Below are 25,789 nucleotides of genomic sequence, written 5' to 3' on the forward strand. Positions count from 1 at the left end.
TCACAGACAAAATAAATTTAGGCTGCAAGTTACCAATGGCGACAGGACTAACAAACTTAGTTAAACATTTAGAGCATTCTGATATAACATGTGTAGAATCACCACAGTAAAAACACAACCCATTCTGACGTCTATGATTTTGCCGTTCAGTTCTAGTCTGAATTCTATCACATTGCATTAAGTCCGGTGTCTGTTCAGACAACACCGCCAGAGGATTAGCGGATTTGCGCTCCCGCAAACGCCGATCAATCTGAATGGCCAGCGTCATAGAATCATTCAGACTTGTAGGAATGGGGAAGCCCACCATCACATTCTTAATGGTATCAGAAAGGCCATTTCTGAAATTTGCGGCCAGAGCACACTCATTCCACTGAGTAAGCACGGACCATTTCCGAAATTTTTGGCAATACACTTCAGTTTCATCCTGGCCCTGAGAGATAGCCAGCAAAGCTTTCTCTGCCTGAATTTCAAGATTGGGCTCTTCATAAAGCAATCCGAGCGCCAGAAAAAACGCATCAATATTTGCCAATGCCGGATCTCCTGGCGCCAATGAGAAAGCCCAATCCTGAGGGTCACCCCGCAAGAAGGAGATAACAATTTTAACTTGCTGAGCTGAGTCTCCAGACGAACGAGGTCTCAAAGATAGAAACAATTTACAATTATTCCTAAAATTCCTAAATTTAAATCGATCTCCAGAGAACAGCTCAGGAATAGGTATCTTAGGCTCTGACATAGGACTGCTAATAACAAAATCCTGAATGCCCTGCACACGTGCAGCAAGCTGATCCACACTAGTAATCAGAGTCTGAACATTCATGTCTGCAGCAGAGCTTCAAGCCACTCAGAGATAAAGGGGAGGAAGAAAAAAAAACAACTCAGAACTTCTTTTCTTTTAATCCCACTTCTGCAATGCATTAACTATTCACTCGGTCTGGCATTCTGTTATGATCCCAATGGTAGAGGATCTCAGGGTTTTCAGCAAAGTCTGCAAACATAAAAAACCAGCTCATAGGGAGGTGGTAACTGAGCTGACCGCATACCTGATCCTAACCCACAACTAATAGCTGCCGGGGAACGTACCTACGTTGGTTCTAGACGTCTCGCGCCAGCCGGAGAACTAACTAACCCTTTCAGAGAAAATCAGACCACACTTGCCTCAAGAGAAAGGTACCCCAAAGTAAAGATACGCCCCCAACAAATAATAACGGTGAGGTAAGAAGAAAGGACAAACGTAAGTATGAACTAGATTCAGCAAAGAGAGGCCCACTATATAATAGCAGAAATATAGAAAGCGGACTTATGCGGTCAGCGAAAAACCCTACAAAAATATCCACGCTGAATATCCAAGAACCCCCGCACCGACTAACGGTGTGGGGGGAGAATATCAGCCCCCTTAGAGCTTCCAGCAAAATCAGGAATCACATTATGAACAAGCTGGACAAAAAAAAAAACAATACAAATGAGCAAAAATAAGGAAGCAGGACTTAGCTTATCTTGCAAAAATCAGGACCAGTAGACAGGAGCAACCAGACAAGGACTGATTACATTAATGCCAGGCAATGGACTAAGAATCCAGGAAGTTTAAATAGGAACACCCAGGGTCTAACGAACCAGGTGACTACCAACCTGGGGAAAGACAATCCAAGGCCATACCGCTAGTGACCACAAGAGGGAGCCAAAAAGTATAGTTCACAACACCACCGGTCACATACACTGCTGGCTATAGTGCAGCACTACGAGATCCGGTAGTGTGTGCTGGTTTGACACGAGAGGGCCCAATAAACAAGGGGCCTCCACAGCGTGATAATATAAGCTCAAAGCGATCTGCTTTCCCTTAGCTGGTTATTACATAGTAACATTGTTTTTAAGGTTGAAGGAAGACTTTAAGTCCATCTAGTTCAACCCATAGCCTAAAGGGGGGGATACCATGCCATTTTTTTTATTTATTCCTAGAAAGCTTCTGGATATTTCTCTATCAATCCCTCTATCTATCTCTTTAGCTAAGCCTTTTTTCCAACTAGCTTTAAACAACATTCATTGCTGTACAAAAACATAGGTAAAAAACGCAATACAAAACACGATAAAACATGCACCATGTGCACACAGTTGGGAGCCGTTAAGGTTACTGGAGTTCCCAGCTGTTGAGACAGAGTTCACAGCCTCCAGCGGTTCCAGCAGCTGGGAACTCCAGTCCACGTGACCAGGCGAAATCGCTGTTTTATATCAGACTGCTGGGTAACCTTAAAGGTTTATACAAATCACAGTTGTCATCAACTCCAAATCTCATTACTCCGATTGCCACCACACTAGGACAATCGGGAAGAGCTGAGGCAGGGTGCCAGCATTGGCGCATATAATGTGATGTGCCAGTTCTGGGACAACTAATCAGAAACTCAACTAAATCCTCCTCATAATCTCAAAGCTAAGTTTTGAGGATGTTTCAGTTTTAACATGAAGCATGTTAAATTGCTGCATAAAAAGAACCACTGACAGTACATGAATACATCACTAGGACCACCGTCAGTACATGAATACATCACTAGGACCACCGTCAGTACATGAATACATGACTAGGACCACCGTCAGTACATGAAACACCACTAGGACTACCGTCATTGGTCAAATGGCGGCAGTATGTAAATAAATGTATATAAACTTTGTGTATAAATACTACATTAGAGTACAGTGACCATAGTTGTGGCCACCATAGTCATACAGGATCTAAAAAAGAGAAGGGTTAGAGAACAATAGAAGAATGTCAATTCTGGGACAAGCTGGGAAGGGGCAATAACCATGGCCTTTCCCAGTCTGATAATATTGGCTAATAGCTGTCTGCTTTGCCTTAGCTGGTTATTAAAAATAGGAAGGAGCCCTTATTTTTTTTTGTCTTATTTATTTATTGCTAAAAAAAAAAATAAGGAAATACAGTGAGAGATGGCTTTTTTCTTCTTTTTTTGTATTGCCTTATATACAAGTCATTACACAGGAATAATTTCCTGACATTTTTTTCCTTTAAAATTCATTTGATCTTTGGTTCTTATTTGTTTTATTGTCAGTCCGTAAAATTGGCGTAATACTCTGACAACGTTGTTCCCAGCAGCGGCTTGGGGGTCAGAGATGCATCCAGGGGTCTTAGCCATGCTGTTCCCATGCCATTCGGGCGTTGTTTCCATCCATTTCAGTGATCTTCCGGCCCCTATTGGGAGAATCTCCAGGAAAAATGCTCAAATTTCCTATTGACTTCTATTATGCTCCTTACTTGAAACGAGCACCCAACCATTAATATTTGCTTGATTCTAGTAACGAGCATCTGGGCATTTTAGTGCTCGCTCGTCACTAGTTGCTACATTCAATAGGAGGCACTAGCAAGATGGTTTTCTTCCTGTAGACGAGGGCTTCTCGCTTTATGGCACTTCTGTATAACATGAGGTTCTGCACACAAGAATACAGCTCTAAATCCTGCTGGCAGGTTCCCTTTAAGAGATCGATCAATACTTAGCGTTGATTTATATAACCTTCATTCTGACATAAAAGACTCACACAGCTGCCGCTATCACCACAAACACTTGTGCCTACATTTCTTGATTGTAGGGTGGATTACCAGGAAGAAAAACACAAACTGTCTCTGATCATAGCATGACATTTCCGCACACATCCAAGGTTGACTTTGATTCCTCACTTGCTCTGATAATGTCTCTCTGTGCAGAGAAAATAGAAGAACTGGAAACATTTCCATCTTGTTACATAAGAGATAACAATGTTTGACTTTTAAAGGGGCCCACCACTGCAAATGTTGTGATAAATCATTAAAGGGGTTCCTATTTCAATTGACATTCTTCTATTGGTCTCTAACCCTTCTCTTTTTTAGATCCTGTATGACTATGCTGGCCACAACTATGGTCACCGTACTCTAATGTAGTATTTATATACATTTATTTACATACTTCCGCCATTTGACCAATGACGGTAGTCCTAGTGATGTATTCATGTATTCATGTATTCATGTATTCATGTACTGACGGTAGTCTTAGTGATGTATTCATGTACTGACAGTGGTCCTAGTGATGTATTCATGTACTGACAGTGGTCCTAGTGATGTATTCATGTACTGACAGTGGTCCTAGTGATGCATTCATGTACTGACATGTTAAAACTGAAACATCCTCAAAACTTAGTTTTGAGATTATGAGGAGGATTTAGTTGAGTTTCTGATTAGTTTTTGCTCCAAAATCTCAATATAATTTTGGGTGTGTTCACACTGGGGGGGGGGTTTGGCGCAGAAACTGAGCAGAAGTTCTGCAAAACCTTCACAAATACTTAAAACTTGGTTCTGATGATGTATTCATGTACTGACGGTAGTTCTGGTGATGTATCCATGTAAGTACCATTTACATTTTTTTAGCAGTCCTTCAGATTGGTTCAGTATGTGTAAATAGCATCTAGAAATAGTAGAGCCAGATTGGCCGACAGCCACCTCATTGTAGCAAAGGCAAGAGCATTGACACACCCAGAAAAAGCCTTGCTGGATTGGCACACAAGCATCTTGCTGTAGCATAGCCAAGTGTATTGACTGCACCCAGGCACAGCAGAGCTGGATTGGCAGACATGCACCTTGTTGAAGCCAAATGGAATATGCAAGATGGCAGAGATGTGTTTGGAGACACACTTTTGAAGCACTGAGGCATAGACCAGTGATGCTAGGTTAGATTTGTCTTATGGCAGACCAAGCAAGGTAGCCAGCATGAAAGCTGCACTACCTGAATACTCAGGTGTCATGCAGCTGCCTGAACAGGCCTTAGAAGGCCCAGAGACATGACAACAGAGGCGCGTGTCATGATAAAAGTGATGACATCAGAGAGAGACAAAGGCCAAAGAAGGAAGATGTGCAAACTGGTGCTGGAATCAGTATAGGTGAGTAACATTTTGCAATCATTTTTGGCTACAATTTTCACTAATTGCGGTAACAAAATGTTGCAAACCTGCTCAAATAAGCGTTTAATCACATGTTGTAATTAGGACACATTTTTTCCAAAACTGGCACAATTTGGCTCTGCAAGAACCTCCTTTGTAATGGAGAGCTGAAGTCCATCATTGTTGTGATTATGGGGGTCCCCGGCGATCAGAGATGTATTAGCCATCCCGACAAGAGGTTCAAATGTTTGTTTGTCAAAAATGTATGTAAAATATAACAGTAGACAGAGAGCAAACAGCGGTGGCCATGACATGATTCCCCACATCCAGTTACATGTGGCAGAAGAGGTCAGCGCGGAGTCGCACGGCAATTTAATTACCATATTTTGCAGATGTAATATTTGTGCATTTTCCTCCCATTTAGTCCTCTCTTATTGCTGAATTTGCAGATGGCATTTCCCTTTAATATGAGATTTCTCATTCTCTAATGCTGATTTATGGCACCAGCCGCACAGATCATTATGGCCGGGGTAATGCTGGTCCCATTATCTGATAATAACCCGCACTCCTATGAATGGACATTGTAAGCAATGTCTGTGATTTAAAGGACATGACATGAAATGCATGAGCCGATTATCTGGTTTTTGGCCGGAGTCTGCTCATCGTTTGCGCGTCAATTAGAAATAATCAGACTGGATTTCTCAGCCCAAATTGAAGCCACAGACCCATTATTGGAGGATTTTGTACTAAACCTGTTTAGTGTCAGTCGAAATCATATTATCCGTCATCTACTTCTGTTCTGTTTCGTGCATTCGTCGAGGAGCGGACAGAGCTTTCTCGACAGTTCTAGACTTTTGGAAAATGATCCGTAAATTTTCAAAGTCATTATGAATTTCCTCAAATTTTTGAATTTTGACGAATCTGAAATTTTAGGAATTTGAGTTGCATGAATCCATCAAAATGACGGTCAACCGGCTACCAATTTGCTACCTTTATTCTCATGTGTCCTGGATCCGCACCTGACTCCTCATGCCACCTCCTTCTAGGTTCTCTGGTTTTATGCCCAGCCAGATCTTCATTTTTTAGGGCGCCGAGGCTCACTGTTACGGGTGTGACAGAGGCTGCAGACACAGCATCTTTCTGCAGAAGATCTGCGGTTGGCTTTGCAGACGCCTTCCTAGTCCTTCTGACTCTTGAACCCAGTGGCAACTTCCCCCCATGGCTCTAACTGACACACCTAGACCTGAGTGTTTATAAACTTCCTAGCTGCTTCTGGGAATCGCCGGTGATATTTCTATTTCCCCCTGTTGAGGCTTGGAGCTATAGCAGTCGGCTATTGTCCTCTTTGGTGCTGGTGGAGGACATCTGTATTATGTCTCTGAGTCTTCTCAAAATAAGTGTTCCCCTTCTTTGTCTATCCCAGCTGTCTTTACTTGTAGTGAGAATGCTTATCGCCAGGGTCAGGCAAGGATTAGGTTCCTGCTCGGTGATAGGTGCAGAACCTATGTAGGGATGTTTAGGGCAGACAGGGTGACTTTAGATCTGCCTAGGGTTCTCCACTTCCCTCTTCCCTAGTGTTGGCCTCCCCTCCCCTCATCCCTTCGTGTTGCATTTAGTCTTCCCACACTGTGCGTGACACTCACCCATCCATTAAGTGGGTGGGTGGCTCAAACCCCAGCCAATCTGCCGGACGGTTCGAGCAAATCTATTGTTGTCATTAGAGTTTTGCTCACCTCTCCATTAACTCAAGGGCTTCTGAAGGTTAAAAATAACAGTAGTTTACTCATCGCTCCAGCACAAGTTCTGCACCACTGTTCCTGATGATTATTTACAGTTGGCAGTGGTGACATCATGACTCCAGTGCCTCCTGACCGCTGCAGCCAACCAATGGGATCAATGCTTATGACAAGGTAGATGGCACAGGACTTCTATCTGTTTGATGAGTGGGTAGTTCCACAGTGGTGAGCCTAAAAAAAGTGCAAAAAAAAAAGTAAAAGCTAAGAAAAGACAGTATATAAACTGGATTGTAACAACTGGTGAATGTATTATTTATATCACATAACAATACTGTAGAAAAAAAGAGCTAAAAAAACAATACAAATTGCTGTTTTTTGCACTCCACCATAATGTTATTCAATACTATATATATATATATATATATATATATATATATATATATATATATTCCCAAAATGGTTCCATAGAAAAGTGCAACATACTTAAAAGATAAACTCCTGTCCTTGAGTGGAAAAATAAAAAATGATGACTTTAAAAGCGCTGCGCTGTGAAGGGTTTTATTCCAGATAACAGCGTTTGTCGGTATTACTGCAGTTTGTGCAGATCGGAACAGAACTCCTACAAATTGTGTGTTATCTGCAGAGACGCCAGACGCAATCCTGTTTGATTTCCTCTTAATGTGTTTTTATGTCTGAGAGTGCGGAGACGTCTGTTACATAAGATGATGAACGGATCCGGGCGATTGTGGGCCGTGGATGACGCTGATCATGGCCGTGGAGCTGAATACTGCGGTTCGGCTACTCTTCTGATTTATTCTGCACTTTTGCGTCTTCCCTAAATGGTGTTTACAGAAAGAAGATTGTGAGGACGTCAAAAAAGCTTTCAAAATGGAAATGCACAAAATAATAAAAAAATATATATATAATTATATATCCCAATATACTGTCCATCTCCCTGTCTTCTTTCCCAAATGCATTACAGGAAATCCATCAAGTTTTTGCTATAAGAGTAGCATGATGTAGGGTTAGAGACCCTGATTCCAGCGATGTGTTGCTTGCTGCAGTAGTGATAGAATCACAGTGTTCTCCGCTGCTGATCTAGCAGAGCTCGGAATGCTGATCCCTGCATAACCTCACCCACACCACTGATTGGCTGCTTTCTATGTACACTATGCATAGGTAAAAATCTGCCAATCAGTGATGTGGGCATGGCTGGACCAGGAGGCACGGGGTACTTAGTCCTGTACTGATAATCTCCTGCTGATATTATACTGATTTTATTAAAATGACAACATGTACTAGTAATTGATACACAGCTGGAATCAAGGTCTCTTCCCCTACATCATGCTGCTCTCAAATTACATGATCGCAGGGCACCTATGTATTGTCACCCAGAACATGATCGCAGGGCACCTATGTATTGTCACCCAATTGTGAAATAAGTAAGATTGCAGTATTCCAGTATGGGTGGAGATTCAACAGCAGGGAGGAGGGACACTGAGGAGTTGACAACCAGACTAGGTTGTTGGACATAAAGAAGCAACGAGGAGGGACTTTGAAGAGCTGTCAGTCAGGCTAGATGGGTGAAGATTCAGCAGGAGGGAGGGCACTGAGGAGCTGTCAGTCAGGCTAGATGGGCAGAGCTTGAGTAACACTTGGAGAAGGAACATTGAGGGGCTGTCAATCAGGATAGGTAGGCAGAGATTCGGCAGCAGGGAGGAGGGACACTGAGGGACTGTTCATTAGACTAGATGATGATGTGTATGTTAAACTTCCTAAAAAAATTATACAGACATTCTAAAATAAGTTTTCACAGTAAGTACACCAGTCTCATCAGGTCTAAGAGAAGTGTGCCATACTGTGTACAGTTTGTATTGTGAGATTTGGTGTAAGATCTCATAGATGGAGCCTCTCACAGTACTATGTGGGGATGGAGCCGGGGCCGCTGTGATAATGTTTCCTCCTTACATCTGGCGCATTGTGTTGGATTTCCCATTGGCCTAATGATGAAACAATCTAGCGCTGCTCCATCTATTTCCTCCTGATAATTCTCGTCGCTGCAGAGGGGAAATGTGACACGATTGATTACAGTGATTATCTGACGGGATCCTCTCCGCAGCCGCGAGCTGCACACAGTGACACGCAGAGGACGTGGCTGCTCCCATCAGCGCAGGTGTCACCTGTACAAACTGGGAAATGTCACACACTGGTCGCCATGTGTAGCAGCTCTTAAAGGGATAGCACAGCCCTATTGACTTTTGCTAATCCTTGTTTTTTGGCACTACCTCTATGGTCTCAGCATTTCGTGCCCCCCACCCATTGGACCCAGTTTCATATGGTCCAAGATGACCAATAAACGACACGTGCAAGAATCGCCTGTTGTAACGGCACAAGTTCTGCGGTTGTCTTCTTTGTTATCTGTGATGGTGCCTTCAGCCACTAAGCAGAGGACACCAGTCATGATGAGTTTGTCATTAGCTCCTGCGCTCCGCATAGGCAGCAACCAACATTATCAAATATCTCAGAATAAATAAAGTCAGCTTTGTCATCTCGGTCAGCCTAATGCAGCTGACATTAACTTATTTGAACTACTGTGCTCTGAATAGGCAGCAAATGAAAGGACAGAGGCTCAGCCAGACAGTTTTCTTCCTCTTTTTTAACTTGCAGTTTTACAAGAGAAGAGACAGTGACCTTCTGCGAAAACTGTTCCAAATATAATTAAAAGCAAAAATTGTCTTATAGTGTTTTTTTAACGCTTTTTCCATCCCGAGTTAGAGCTATGGTTATTTCTAGGGTTAGGGCTGTATAACTTTGGTTTTGGACATTTTATGTCAGATTTCAGCAAAAAGCTGAAAGGACAAACTATAATTACATCAGTATTTTCTTAACATGTTTGGGGGGATACTTGTCTTGCCGCAAAATCTGGCAGCCCCTCTACCCCCAGCCTGGGTATGTAGATATAATGCCAGTTAGGGAGGGGTATCTACCATTTATCAAGGTAAAAAAAGCAAATAAGAGGATGGATTTTTGGGAATCTCTCCATATTTCGAGGGGTATTACTGAATTTTTTTGGGTCAGGAATAAAAGATGAGTCTTACTGATTGGCTTTTATAAGGTACTAGATGGTGGCCCGATTCTAACGCATCGGATATTCTAGAATATGTATGTAGTTTATTTATGAAGTTTTCAGAATAATGCAATTTATACAGAGGATTCGGCCAGGCCTGACCAATTAGCGAAGCGTGGTTCAAATTCCGTGCCAATTCACGGCCGGACTGTCGCTGATTGTTCGCGGCCGGCCGGGCGTGACCAATGAGTGAAGCCAGGGCCGGCTCCAGGTTTTTGAGGGCCCCGGGGCGAAAGAGTCTCAGTGGGCCCCCCTCTTTAACACATACCACGATTCATGATGAACAGATACAGCAGAGAAATATACCACAGCCAAGTAGCATATAACACAGCCCACGTAGTATATAACACAGCCCACGTAGTATATAACACAGCCCACGTAGCATATAGCACAGCCACGTAGCATATAGCACAGGCCACATAGTATATAGCACAGGCCACGTAGTATATAACACAGACCATGTAGCATATAGCACAGCCCACGTAGCATATAGCACAGCCCACGAAGTATATAGCACAGCCACGTAGTATATAGCACAGCCCACGTAGCATATAGCACAGCCACGTAGTATATAGCACAGCCCACGCAGTATATAGCACAGCCCACGTAGTATATAGCACAGCCCATGCAGTATATAGCACAGCCCACGCAGTGTATAGCACAGCCCACGCAGTGTATAACACAGCCCACGCAGTGTATAACACAGCCCACGTAGTGTATAACACTGCCCACGTAGTGTATAACACAGCCCACGCAGTGTATAACAGCCCACGTAGTATATAGCACAGCCCACGCAGTGTATAACACAACCCACGTAGTATATAACACAGACCACGTAGTATATAACACAGGCCACGTAGTATATAACACAGCCCACGTAGTATATACACAGCCACGTAATATATTGCCCAGCCATGTATATTGCACAGCTACGTAGTATATAGCACAGCCCATGTAGTATATAACACAGTCATGTAGTATATAGCACAGCTCACGTAGTATATAGCACAGCCACGTAGTATATAACACAGCCCACATAGTATATAGCACAGAGACGTAGTATATAACACAGCCCACGCAGTATATAACACAGCCCACGTAGTATATAACACAGCCCACGTAGTATATAGCAATGTGGGCATCATATCCCTGTTAAAAAAAAGAATTAAAATAAAAAATAGTTATATACTCACCTTCCGTCGGCCCCCGGATCCAGGCGAGGCGTTTACCGATGCTCCTCGCGACGCTTCGGTCCCAAGAATGCTTTGCGGTCTCGCGAGATGATGACGTAGCGGTCTCGCGAGATCGCTACGTCATCATCTCGTGAGACCACAATGCATGGCCTGGAGCATCGCGAGGAGCGGGAAAGGCGTCGGAAGGTGAGTATATAATGATTTTTTATTTTTAATAATTATTTTTAACATTAGATCTTTTTACTATTGATGTTGCATAGGCAGCATCAATAGTAAAAAATTAGTCACACAGGGTTAACAGCAGCTTTAGCGGACTGCGTTACACCGCGGCATAATGCGGTATAACGCAGCCATTAACCTTGTGTGAGCGCTGACTGGAGGGGGCACTGACAGAGTAGGAAGGGGCGAATTCGCGGCCAGACTGTGCCCGCCGCTGATTGGTCGGGCCGGAATTTCCGTGACAGGCAGACAGAAGTACCCCTTAGACGATTATATAGATAGATAGTGTCTTATAGTCCAGGGGCAAACAAATAACAGCTAAGGATTTTTTTCTTAATTTTTGTAACGAGCCATTTCCTCCATTCTGGTGATATCACGATGCGTCTCTGCTTTCAGGTGGTGGACCGGGGATTGGCAGGAATGCTCGGCTACCTGCGGCCCGACTGGTGAGAAGAAGAGGACGGTCCTGTGCATCAGAACAGTGGGGTCGGATGAACAAGCCTTGTCTTCTCAGGACTGCCACCATCTCACCAAACCGAAAAACTATATGTCCTGCAACCGAGACATATCATGTCCCTCCGACTGGTCCGTGAGCAACTGGACCGAGGTAAACATGGATGCTGGTCTATGATGGGTTAGTAAAGGATCACTCTAAGCAAACCTGGTCCTCTGCACTATAAGTAGTAGTGCAGGTCCGGACGTCGGGTTCCCCATTTGGGTTTACCCTGTGTCCCTAGACCGTGCTTCGCTCCCTCAGACTCTGCGGTAACCATACCCAGTGTATACATTTTGCACATGGTCTTCCTTTATCCTTTATATGGACCATGAATATGTAAGCAATGATTATTTTGGACCCCCACCAATCAGAAGCATGAAAGGACCCCTTTACTGCTGTTCCTGACTCTGCACCATCCATTGCATAAGACTGAGTCTGGTATTGTAGCTCAGCTCTAAGGGCTGAGCTACAGTTTGGCTGCAGTATATTAAATGGCTGCATTGATGGGAGCATCGATGAATCGGATCTGCAATGAAAAAAAGGGCATTATTTTCTGGGATCTGACCCTCACCAGCCGCCCCCAAAAAATATTAAATAGTCTTGATTACAAGTATCTTTTCATTTTATGTATACAGCTCCTATGCCGTACTATGTGTCTTCATGGTTACAGACTACAAGCACACCCACTCTGTGCAGTCTGATCCTGGTGGAAGAAGTGTCTGATGGACCAGAGGGTAACGTACCTGTGAGGCCAGACTACACAGAGTTTGCTTTTAGTCTGTCTCCGTAGAGACACATAGGACTGCACAGGAGCTGTGTACATTAAAGAGTGAGATATCGTTAATTGAGGTTGCTTTACTTTTATTTTAGATGGTTTGGAGAAAGTAATGTTTGTTTTCATATCCCTTCTGCATGACTTAACTGCAGTACCATGCCAGACCACTAGGAGTGCAATCCATCAGAGGCATAGCTATGAGTAGAGAAAGGAAAAATTTGCATATCGTGGGTGATTTTTACTCTGAGTTCCCACAACTATTGCAGTCCTATAGTTTTACATCTGTTCTGATACCAGCATATATGTATAAAGATACTTGTTTCTCCTCACATTTCAGTGTTCGGTCTCATGTGGAGGTGGCATCCGAACCCGTAACGTGACATGTCCAAAATACAACAACGAATCATGTGACCCTTCTAAAAAACCCTACTCCAAAGCTCTCTGTGGACTTCAGCAGTGCCCCTTCCAGAAAAAAACAGACCAACTTCCTCCCAAATACAAGAACCTCAAAACAACCCTCAAAATCTACCCCAAGACTACACACGGACCCAAGAGACGTTTCTTCCTGATTAAAAAGAATCCCAGATTTCCATCAGCAACTAAAGCTCCGAAGCAAAGTGCAGAGACCACCCCACCATCTACTACAGCCTCACCGCTCCCTCCCGCCAACTCAATAGAAGAAGACTTCCAAATCTACGACATTCCCAACTCCACCCGCTTCAACGTGGTCTACAAATACAACTTCGTCCTCGTGTCCAGTAACAAGAAAAAAGTTGCCACAAATTCAACTGAAGTTTCCCCCAATCCCAAAGAAGTCAATGAGACCCTCGTAACAAACAATGAAAACGTGACACAAGGTGACCTTGGCTTGTTCTTCAATGCCACCAGCTCTCCACCCAACTGTACTCGAATGCCGGACGTAACCCCGAGGTACGACTATCTGACTCAAGAACCAGACACCCAAAAAGACTTTGAGTCAAGTGACGTCCCAACCGAGGAGCCGGACATCTACTACGATGCTGAAAGTAACAACATCATCGAGTCCAGGAGTAAGAGACACAAGGGTAGAGTGAAGGTTCACCCGGAGAACCACACAATCCACCCTCAATCGTCATCTCCGGTGATGATCACGACGGAAAGCTCAAGACCGCTTAACCTGCCGCCAACTACTGGGAGTCCACCTGAGAATACTACGTATGAGGACTGGGATGAGCAGGATCCAGAAGTGGTGGACATAGCCAACCATGATCAGCTGCCAGCGCCTGGCCATAATATCTCCCAGGAGGTATCTCCAGACATAGAGAAGACTCAAAACAGCAGTATACTGAACGACACAGCAAGCGACAACACTACCGAGCCCTCAGGGAATAGGACGGACACCATATACTGGATAGTGGGCGACTGGAGCGAGGTAAGAAGCTCTATAAAATAATGAAAAGTTCTGAAAAATGTTTGTACAATTTTTCACTATTTTTAGATGGTTTTTTTTCTCCAGAAATAGCGCCACCCTTGGGAATAGGCCATGACTGATATTGTAATTTATATATATCAAAAATTCCGGCACTCCAATGAATTTTGCAAGTGAAGATTTATTATAATGAAGCAATCCAAATATTCGTAACGTTTTGGTCTTATATTTAGACCTTCATCAGACTAGTATCAAAAACAAAAAACAAAAAAACGGGCCGATGTATCAATATATGCCTTATAAAATGAATTACAAATACAAAGAAACAAAGTTCTCATTATATACAAAATCACATGAAGTTGCATAACATAACATTACATGGTATATACGTATCATTGAATTGACATTCCAACACAGATTAGGATGAATCAAATGTAACTGTGACTAGTGAATAACCTTATATTCACAAAACATGTAGTGTAGTATAGAGCGTATATGCAGAAAATAAGCCCTATGGTCAGTTACATAGCCATCATTAAATTAGTACCATTGAGGTATGGAGAAAAAAGCACCATATGGGCAAATGTAAAAATATTAAAAAAAAAACATAAGGAGAAAGAGATTATGAAGAAAAATGTATATGTAGCTCAAAGGTAATAAGAAAAAACAAAAAAAAGGGGAAAAAAGGAGAAAAAAGGAAGAAAAAAATGGGAAAAAAGGGGAAAAAAAAAGGAAAAAAAAGGGGAGAAAAAGAAAAGGAAAAAGAAAAAAAGAAAGAAGGGGAAAAAAGGAGGAGATAAAAAAGGGGAAAAAAAGGAAAAAGAAAAAAAGGGGAAAAAAAGGGGAGAAAAAAGGGGAATTTTTGATATACCAATATATTTATTGAGGGAGTGGTATCCTTCTCCGAGCACCCACTCTAATACGGAGTGACGTGTATCTAATTTTTTTGATATTGTAATTTAGACCCAATCAAGTGAATACCAGACATGGCCGTGGACCCAAGTGGTTCTGCACCTACAAGAAAGCAGTCATCTTTATAACAATTCTTTTCTAAGAGCTGCATTGTGCCTCTGTTATTCCTCCTGGAAATATTTCAAGTATCCACTGGACATTACTATTGCTCTTGTCCATGGAGAATATCCCTCAGTCAGCAATTATAGGACAATAGTAGAATGTGAAGGGACAAAAGGAATGGGAGCAAACTCAAAATCAAAAGGCACAATGTAGAAGCAGCATGAAAAAGAAATATTACACTGAGACATTTATTTCCTTAAAGGGGTTGTCCGACTTCCAAACAAAATTTTCAAAAGGCAGGGAACGTTATAAAATAAGAAAAAAATAGAAGCACTCACCGGTTCTAACCCCCTACAATACAGCAGAGGCCATTTTCCGGGTCTTTCAGGGGACAGGAAGTGATGACTTCCCTTTATTTGGTCACCTCACAGCTGAGGCCTCTGACTGGCTGGACAAATCAGGTGGTTAGAGCCATATGCCAATCACAGGCCACAGCAGTCAGGTGACCAACCAATGGGATGTCATCACTTCCTGTGACATGGACGACCGCGAGAACAGTCTGTGCTGGAACATCGTTATTGGTGAATCTGGACAATTTGTGTGAAAGTTCCCACAGGAACCATTAGATTTGTGCGCGGTTTCCCTTTAAATATCCCATTCCATGTCCTAACAGCGTAACACAAATAATAAACCACAGAAATGTGTCAGCAGGTAAAAAGCTGAATATCCGTGTTCTCGGCGGCAGCTTTCAGCTCGGCTTTTAAATCATTTTCCAATGTATTCCTTGTGTCGCTGCTGGTTTTTATCTACTACTCTCATCATTATTTCTCAATTCCAGCGCGTGGCTCGCGTGGACAGGGCAGATGTCAGGTTTCCAGAACAAACTGTTCAGCAGAAAGAACTTAGTAACAAACCGCAAATAGAAATAGTGAGAGCAAGAGCAAAAGCGAGAGCAAGAGCGAGGGCAACCTTGTAGGGGAAAAGAGCAAATGTGATGGAGGCGTCTGTATCTCATATTGTGTATCTGCCGTGTCTATTATATCGATATACCAGCAATTATCTGTTATCTATCTCCTATAAATGATGGAAGGATAGATAGAAAAATATTTAGAATTGAGAGTCCTCAGTGGTTGATACCTTTTAATGGCTAACTGAAAAGATGACAAATTGCGAGCTTTCCAGACTACTCAGGTCTCTTCATCGGGCATAGACTAATACAAAATCTGAAGAATCACATATTTATACACAACACAGCAGAGATATAATGCAATAGATAAGACAAGTAACGTGAAGCAGAACTATCATTATGGGAGAGGCATAAACATAAATATTGGAACAGTTCACAGATAAGGAGTGTGAATGTTTTATTGTCCTCTGATTGGGGTCTCGTTCTTCGTTATGATGCCCCCATAAGGTCTAAGGAGCAAATTCCTTAACTTATGTAAAAAAAACCATAAATCCATGAGACACATTCATTCCTGCACTGAGTGTGTCAAAGGTTGTCATGAGTTTATACTCCCACACTTTTCTGTTTCTCTGAGAATTTAGGTTCCCTTTTAATACAAGTAATTTCATGTCCATGGTGCTGTGATCAGGGAGACAAAAATATTTGGCCACAGGTAGATCCATTCTTTTTTCTCTTATTGTGTGGCGATGAGAATCTAATGTGGTGTACTTAATTATTTGTACTAAATGTCCATCAGGGGGACTATATGTGGGGGAGACAGAGCAAAACCTTAGAACAAGGATGAATTCTCATTGACACACAATAAGAGAAAAAAGAATGATGGATCTACCTGTGGCAATACATTTTTGTCTCCCTGATCACAGCTCCATGGACATGAAATTACTTGTATTAAAAGGTAACTTCAAATCTCAGAGAGATAGAAGAGTCACAAGGAAGGACGGAGGTGAGAAGGCGTAAGGACAAAGGTGACGACGACTGTCAGACGCGAAGCGGATTCTCGCTCCTTATAATATTATACCGTGGGGCTGCAGTGGGGTCCCATCCTGCCCATCTGTTACAGCTCCGCACAGAACGCCATCTGTGTCCTGACATCTCACCTTATAGGAACCCATGAGCTTTAGTATTCTAAAAAGTGACAAATGAAACCATAATGTATAATGTAACTACAGTAAGAGTCCAGCACAGCTGAGGGGTCAGACCTTTCCTTCAGCAGGATCCTCTCCCCATATGGGGATCTCACAGCTCAGGTCCAAGTGAAAGTTTTACCTTTCGATATTCAAGTGTCGTCTGTCACTTTTGCTCTATATTCTACCATGACCAGATCTCTGGGATCTCAGCAAGAAGGGATCATACTCACAATGGTATACACACGCAGACTGGTATACACATGCACCACTCCCCATCATGCTGACGCCCTCCTGCTCCTTATCAACAACTTTTTCATCTTTTTTCAATTTTTACTTTTTCCCAAACTTTTACAGTGGGGAAAAAAGTATTTAGTCAGCCACCATTTGTGCAAGTTCTCCCACTTAAAAAGATGAGAGAGGCCTGTAATTGACATCATAGGTAGACCACAACTAGGAGAGTCACAATGAGAAAACAAATCCAGAAAATCACCTTGTCTGATTTTGCAAGATTTATTTTGCAAATTATGGTGGAAAATAAGTTTTTGGTCACCTGAAAACATGCAAGATTTCTGGCTCTCACAGACCTGTAACTTCTTCTTTAAGAGGCTCCTCTGTCCTCCACTCATTACCTGTAGTAATGGCTCCTGTTTGAACTTGTTATCAGTATAAAAAACACCTGTCCACAACCTCAAACAGTCTGACTCCAAACTCCACTATGGTGAAGACCAAAGAGCTGTCGAAGGACACCAGAAACAAAATCATAGCCCTGCACTAGGCTGGGAAGACTGAATCTGCAATAGACAAGCAGCTTTGTGTGATGAAATCAACTGTGGAAACAATAAAACGAATATGCTAGACACACAAGACCACTGATAATCTCCCTTGATCTGGGGATCCATGCAAGATCTCACCCTGTGGGGTCGAAATGATCACAAGAACGGTGAGCAAAAATCCCAGAACCACACGGGGGACCTAGTGACTGAGCTGCATAGAGCTGGGACCACCGTAACAAAAGCTACCATCAGTAACACACTACGCAACCAGGGACTCAGATCCCGCAGTGCCAGACGTGTCCCCCTGCTTAAGCCAGTACATGTCCGGGCCAGTCTGCAGTTTGTTAGAGAGCATTTGGATTATCCAGAAGAGTATTGGGAGAATGTCATATGGTCTGATGAAACCAAAGTAGATCTGTTTGGTAAAAACAAAACTTGTGGTGTTTGGAGGAGACAGAATGCTGAGTTGCATCCAATGAACACCATACCTACTGTGAAGCATGGGGGTGGCAACATCATGCTTTGGGGCTGTTTCTCTGCAAAGGGGGTGGTAGTGAGCCCACATCTTTACCCGCACATGTCAGCTGTTTAGTACAGCTGGCATGTGCCCACAATAGCTGCAGGTGGAATCGCGATCCAGCCGTGGCTATTAACCAGTTAAATGCCGCTGTCAAACTCTGACAGAGGCATTTAAATCGTGCTTTTGGCCAGCCATCGGGCTGCCAATACGCGCACGGCTGACCCCCGTCACGTGATTGCAGGCCACCGGTGTGTTGGCATGACAACCTGAGGTCTCCTAGAGATCTCTGTGGTTGTCAGTGCCAGATTGCTGTGTGCGCCACCCTGTGGTCGGCGCTCATAGCAATGCTGCAATTCTACTACATAGGGGCGATCTGAGCATCGCTCCTATGTAGCAGTGGCGATCAAGTTGTGGCAGCTTCTAGCCTTCCATGGTGAAGCATGGCAAAAGTAAAAAAAATGTTTTTAAAATTATATAAAAGTTCAAATCACACCCCTTTCGCCCCATTCAAAATAAAATCAAACCTACACATATTTGGTATCACCGCATTCAGAATCGCCCGATCTATCAATTAAAAAAGGAGTAACCTGATCGCTAAACGGCGTAAGGAGAAAAAAAGTCAAAACGCCAGAATTACGTTTTTTTTGTTGCTGCAACATTGCATTAAAATGCAACAACGGGCGATCAAAAGAACGTATCTGCACCAAAATTGTAATATAAAAAATGCCAGCTCGGCACGCAAAAAATAAACCCTCACCCAACCCTAGATCACGAAAAATGAAAACGCTACGGGTCTCGGAAAATGGCGTAATGTTTTTGTTTTTTTTTTAGCAAAGTTTGGAATTTTTTTTCACCACTTAGATAAAAAATAACCTAGACATGTTTGGTGTCTATGAACTCGTAATGACCTGGAGAATCTAAATGGCAGGTCAGTTTTAGCATTTGGTGAACCTAGTAAAAAAGCCAATCAAAAAACAAGTGTGGGATTGCACTTTCTTTGCAATTTCACAGCACGTGGAATTTTGTTCCCGTTTTCTAGTACACGACATGGTAAAACCAATGATGTCGTTCAAAAGTACAACTCGTCCCGAAAATAAGCCCTCACATGGCCATATTGACAGAAAAATAAAAAAGTTATGGCTCTGGGAAGGAGGGGAGCGAAAACCGATAACGCTACACCGAAAAAAGCTTCTGCAGTTAAGTGGTTAATAATGGCGTCTCCTGCTGTTACATACTTGTTATGGCGCCTCCTGGTGTTACATACTTGTTATGGCGCTCCCTGGTGTTACATACTTGTTATGGGGCCCCCTGGTGTTACATACTTGTTATGGCGCCCCCTGGTGTTACATACTTGTTATGGGGCCCCCTGGTGTTACATACTTGATATGGCGCCCCCTGGTGTTACATACTTGTTATGGGGCCCCCTGGTGTTACATACTTGATATGGCGCCCCCTGGTGTTACATACTTGTTATGGCGCCCCCTGCTGTTACATACTTGTTATGGCGCCTCCTGCTGTTACATACTTGTTATGGCGCCCCCTGGTGTTACATACTTGTTATGGCTCCCCCTGGTGTTACATACTTGTTATGGCGCCCCCTGGTGTTACATACTTGTTATGGGGCCCCCTGGTCTTACATACTTTTTATGGCGCCCCCAGCTGTTACATACTTGTTATGGCTCCCCTTGGTGTTACATACTTGTTATGGCGCCCCCTGGTGTTACATACTTGTTATGGCGCCCTCTGCTGTTACATACTTGTTATGGCTCCCCCTGGTGTTACATACTTGTTATGGCGCCCTCTGCTGTTACATACTTGTTATGGCGCCCCCTGGTGTTACATACTTGTTATGGCGCCTCCTGCTGTTACATACTTGTTATGGCTCCCCCTGGTGTTACATACTTGTTATGGCTCCCCTTGGTGTTACATACTTGTTATGGCGCCCCCTGGTGTTACATACTTGTTATGGGGCCCCCTGGTCTTACATACTTGTTATGGCGCCCCCTGCTGTTACATACTTGTTATGGCGCTCCCTGCTGTTACATACTTGTTATGGCGCCCTCTGCTGTTACATACTTGTTATGGCTCCCCCTGGTGTTACATACTTGTTATGGCGCCCCCTGGTGTTACATACTTGTTATGGCGCCCCCTGGTGTTACATACAGCGCTGTGCAAATTAATTGGGGCAAAGCATTTTTTAAGTAAAATCGTAAGTTGGTTACCAGTCACTAGCCAGTGGAAAAAGGTAATTTTCAGTGATGAAACCCATCTTTTTGTTCAAGTGTACAGAACAAGTGTTTTTATTAGAAGCAAAAATGAACCATTGCGAGCTGATCATATCAACAAACTGTAAAACACGCTTAAAAACAGACGTTTTGGGGCTTTTTTACAGCTGATGGTATGATGAATTCATCCAAATACATAGACGTTTTATTGTGCCGTTCATTAGTAAATTTGAAGGGACATTCCAACAAGATTTGGCTCCATGCCACAATTCCAAGTGTGTGAAGAAATTCCTGGAAGAAGATAGTAAAAGTGCTGCACTGGCCTGGCAATTCACCAGACTTAAATCCTATAGAAAATTTGTGGAGCATTGTGAAGAGACGTCTTTGCAAAATGGACTGTACAACCAAAGAACGCATGATAAACAGCGTCCTACAAGTGTGGTTCCATGATGAATCAATGCCAAAACGCATTGAAAATCTTATCTCTGCTAAAGTAGGACATATTTCTTACTAAAATTATAACATTTTATTATTAAATATTCAAAAACATGGACAGCATTGTACTTATGGCGCCTCCTGCTGTTACATATTTGTTGTGACGTCTCCCAGTGTTACATACCTGTTATTGCGCCCCCTGGTGTCACATTCTTTTTATGGCATCTCCTGCTGTTACATACTTATTTTGGCGCCCTCTGCTGTTACATACTTATAATAATCTTTATTTTTATATAGCGCTAACATATTCCGCAGCGCTTTACAGTTTGCACACAGTATCATCACTGTCCCTGATGGGGCTCACAATCTAAATTCCCTATCAGTATGTCGTTTGGAATGTGGGAGGAAACTGGAGAACCTGGAGGAAACCCACGCAAACACGGGGAGAACATACAAACTCCTTGCAGATGTTGTCCTGCGTGGGATTTGAACCCAGGACTCCAGCGCTGTAAGGCTGCAGTGCTAACCACTGAGCCACCGTGCTGCCCCATACTTGTTATTGTGCTCCCTAATTGTTCAATTAATCTAGCAACAGATGTAATAAAAGGGATTATCAGGAAAAAGATATGAATTCCTGATAAAGTATTACAGCATTAATGTTTCATATGTTCTTAAGTTATATTATATATATTACAATTTAAAACATATGAAAAAATAAACATTTTACTTATTTCTTACTCTTCGCCACTAGAGGGAGCAAATTCTCACATTTGGCTTGGAATGCGCTAGGAATGCAAACTTGTATATATCTATTCCTGCAAATGTGGGGGAACTGCGCCCCCTAGTGGGACATAGCGCCTCCTACTCTGTTGTCTGTAGGTGGGGAGAATATTGTTAATAATCCCAGTGCAGCACCTTTCCCCTGTATTGGTGGATCCAGAATGCTACCATCCACCCTACTATTAACACGCTGCCACAGCCCTATGCCGTCTGGCCATGTTCACAGCATAGCAGATGGGGTGAAATACCACACTTACTTTCCTATACCCTTTGTGTAAGTGGTACAGTTACACTGAAGAAAACAAATGGCAGACTCCCATGGAACATTAATACCTAAATGAAAAAAAAGAAGCTCAACAAGTATTTTTTTTTTTTATAAAATCACACATTTTATAAAAACGCTAAATTAAAAGAGTGACACATTTCGGGTATCCCATAGCTGTTATTGATGGGGCTCCTCTCCTGTCCAGGTATAGAAATCTCTATGCTCTGAGCTCCCTCTAGTGGTGATTATAGGAAAATACTACGACTGTCCACACAGGAGGATTTTCGTGGCTTTTCGTTGCTCTTACCGTGGTCGTCCGCGACATTTGAAAGTTACCATAACTGGGAATCCTGAATGTGTAACCTAAAAAAAAGTTAAAACCATCTCCAGTAAGAGTGGAACCGTTATCCACATCATCAGAGTCCAGCCCTCGTTTTTGGAAAATGTATAAAAATACACAAGTAGCGCCTGCTCTCTTTTCCATAAATCGAATGTGTTTTCCGTAAGCTGATGAGATCCGCTCTCGTTACAGTGCTCTACGACATGCGGCGTGGGCGCGTACTGGAGGCCCGTGGTCTGCAGCACCGGAGATGGAGACGACTGTGGAGGCGTGAAAAAGCCGGACCCTGCGAGAAGATGTCACCTCCGTCCATGTGCGTACTGGAGGTCCGGGAACTGGAGCAAGGTGGGGATTATGTGCCATTATTGTCACAGTATCATTGAGATGATTCTGTCTTTCTTCATATCCTTTGGTCGTGTCGGCGCTTGTATTGGAGGAGCAGCGCTTACACGGCCATACAACTTCTATACATAAAAAATGGCCCTTAAAGTGAATTTTCGGCTTTTACTTTTTTTTTATCTCCAAAATGTGTCCTTTTTGACTAGATTACATATATATATATATATATATATTGGGGGGTGCAGAGCTCCAAGTCCCCAGCATAGAAAGTTAAATTAACTGATCTTAGCTGCCTCCAGTCACCACTAGAGGGCGCTCTCTGCACCTGGAGTTCAATACATAATCAGTACAGTGAGCTCTTTAGCCCCTTTTGCACCTTGATGTACATGTACCTCAAGGGGTTAAGGTGTAGGTAATTGGAGCTGAGCCCACTCCGTACAGGGCAGGTGCCCTCTGTGTTAGACCCGGATCACACATATACGAGATATGGCCGAGTCTTGCAGGTGAAAACCAAGCTCTGGTGCTGGCACTCTGTAGCGGACGATGGAGCTGCACGCTTCGCTCCAGAGTGCCGATGCCAGAGCTCGGTTTTCACCTGCGAGACTCAGTCGTATCTCGTGTATCTGTGATCCCGGCCTAAGGCCAGTCTCACACGTCCAGATAATTCCGGTACCGGAGAAAACGGTACCAGAGTTATCTGTGTCCGTGTGCTCATGTGGCACATCAGTGTGGCACACGTGCGACAGCCGTGTACCGCCCGTGTGCCGCCTGAGGACCACACGGACCTTGCAGGAGAGACAGCGCTATAGTAAGCGCTGTCCCCAGCGTGTGGTGCTGAAGCCAGCATTCATCCCTTCTGTCCTGCTCAGCTGAAATCAGCGCTTGCAGGAGAGAAGGGATGAAAGATCAAGTTTTTTTCTGTTAAAAATAAAGTTTGGGGTCACCTCCCGCAAAACAACCCCTTCCGACTCCCCGCGCAACCGGCCGCTTGCAGAGAAATACTCACCCAGCTCCTGCGATGCCTCCTCTCAGCGCCTGCAGCCTGTCCTGTGTGAGCGGTCACGTGGTACCGCTCATTACAGTGATGAATATGCGACTCCACCCCTATGGGTTAAGGTGCGGGTTTCTCTGCAGGAGATTTGGAGCTCGGTATCACAGAATTGGATCTCCGGCCATGGAAGTAATATGGTGATGTATGAATCGTCTGGAGCAAAAGCAAAATGAGCAAAATGTTATCCTCCATCACTAGTGCTGCCGGCGTATGCTTATCGATGTCCTCCACATTTCTCTCCATCTCAGAACACATATATGTATATATCTATATACCTACAAGCCTTGTGTATCTTATTTCTTGCGCAGTGTTCGACTAATTGCGGCAGTGGATTCATGACCCGAGAGATCCAGTGCATGGATATCCGTGAAAACCGCCCCCTGAGACCCTTCCACTGTCAGAGTCCCGGGCACAACCCGCTGCAGAACACCTCCTGTAATCCAGAACCGTGCCTGTCGTGGCTCGCCAAACCGTGGAGCGAGGTAGTGTGCCGAAAACACATAGACATGGTGATCTGTGTAATACTGAAAGCTGCGCATCACGGTAGCAGTATACAACCTCTAGACATGTCCTTTCGTAATTCTGCTTGACTTTAACTACGCTGAAACCAGGAGTATCAGATGATCAGCTCGGAAAAAAAAAATTCTGATACGCTGTCGGAAGATGTTTATGCTCTATGTGTATGTATGTGGCCGCCCAGTGGTTGTGATGTGAATTGCAGCCTGTGGAGGATTTTGTAATGATGTATCCTCCTGTAGGTCGCCTTATATAGAACAAGGATAACCATAGTGATATAAGTTTCCCAGGAGTGATAGCCCCCCCATAAAACATACAATAAAAGGTATTGATGTTGCCCCCTGAGTTCCAGGTTCTGGCTCACTATTTTATGCCGTCTGTGCCTATTTGATCCAATCCATCAGCGAAGATGACAGTGCGGTAATCTCCATGTCACCAGTAACTATCAGTGTCAGAATTTACCATAAAATGGTAGAATGATACACAACGCGCGTCGAGGATGATGAAGAGATGGGACACACAACAAGCAGGAGCCACAACTCACATTTACTTCCCACCAAAGCTCCTTCTAAATCTCCAGCTGGGTAAATGGAGACTTAATAATTCCACAAAATATTCCTTAAAAAGGGTAAGGACTCCTTCCCTTCATTCTCTCCTTTTCCACGTTCTCTCTTTCCCCTCCGTCCTTTTATTTTTCCACCTCTCCCTCTTTTTTTCTCTCTCCTTCTCCCCCATCTCATCCTACCTTTAGCTCCTTTTCTTTCCTCTGCTCTATCTCTCCACCATGTCCATCCATTTGCCATTTTTACCCTCTCATTATCTTTTTCGCACCTCGGCAATAAATTGGTTTTGCTTCAAATTTGAAAATTTTCGACAGGTTACAGAATGGCTGCACATTTCACCTTTGTGTGGGCTAAATCTGCAGCTGTTTTTCTACACTCCCCCGTAGGTTCTCCTCCTCACATCCTCATGAGAGCTTCATCATCTCTTTTATTATGTACCGACTTTGCGGAGGACACCACAAACATTAAGGTTCACTCCTTGTGTATTTGGGATGGAATTTCAGCTTCAGAATCTGCTCTAAAATCCACTTGAATTTTGCAAGAGTGATTTTTTTAAAATTATTTTGAATATTTCACCAAATTTTATTTAAGTTTATGCTGAACACATTCTTGTGGTATCAGAATACTCTGACGCGTGTGTGCACATGAGGAATAACACTATTTCCGGGCATTACATGTTCTTTATTTAGTAGTTTTGCCAGAAGCTGCAGCTTTTTCCCTTTGTTCTTCTCTGCTTGTGTTTCCTTCCAGTCCTTTTCCTCTCTCCATAGACTTTTACAAGCAGCAGCCGCTGTAATATGATACCTCACTGAAGACAGAACTGTAGACAGATATTTGAGAAAGAACAATCAGTGCAGGAGAGACACAAAGTATATTAGAAAGTTGTAGAACTTTTCTTTTAAGCAGAGATAAAGCTTGATTTATAGAAAATTTGAAAGCTCCTCTTAACTTTATTTAACCCCTTCCTGAAGTCCAGGTTTATAGAGGGTGCTCAGAAGTTAGGCCCTCT

General features: G+C 43.3%; 1 protein-coding gene across 1 annotated transcript in view; it reads left to right on the top strand.

Annotated features, from left to right (window-relative positions):
- Positions 1–25,789, top strand: part of ADAMTS12 (ADAM metallopeptidase with thrombospondin type 1 motif 12) — a 510,507-nt gene that overhangs the window by 464,949 nt on the left and 19,769 nt on the right. Inside the window, exons 18-21 of the mRNA XM_077281848.1 lie at positions 11,583–11,793; positions 12,795–13,868; positions 22,504–22,656; positions 24,010–24,183. Coding sequence (XP_077137963.1) covers positions 11,583–11,793; positions 12,795–13,868; positions 22,504–22,656; positions 24,010–24,183 — 1,612 coding nt within the window. The remainder of the gene's footprint in view (positions 1–11,582; positions 11,794–12,794; positions 13,869–22,503; positions 22,657–24,009; positions 24,184–25,789) is intronic.

Source organism: Ranitomeya variabilis, chromosome 1 (assembly GCF_051348905.1).
Source record: "Ranitomeya variabilis isolate aRanVar5 chromosome 1, aRanVar5.hap1, whole genome shotgun sequence".
Taxonomy (NCBI): domain Eukaryota; kingdom Metazoa; phylum Chordata; class Amphibia; order Anura; family Dendrobatidae; genus Ranitomeya; species Ranitomeya variabilis.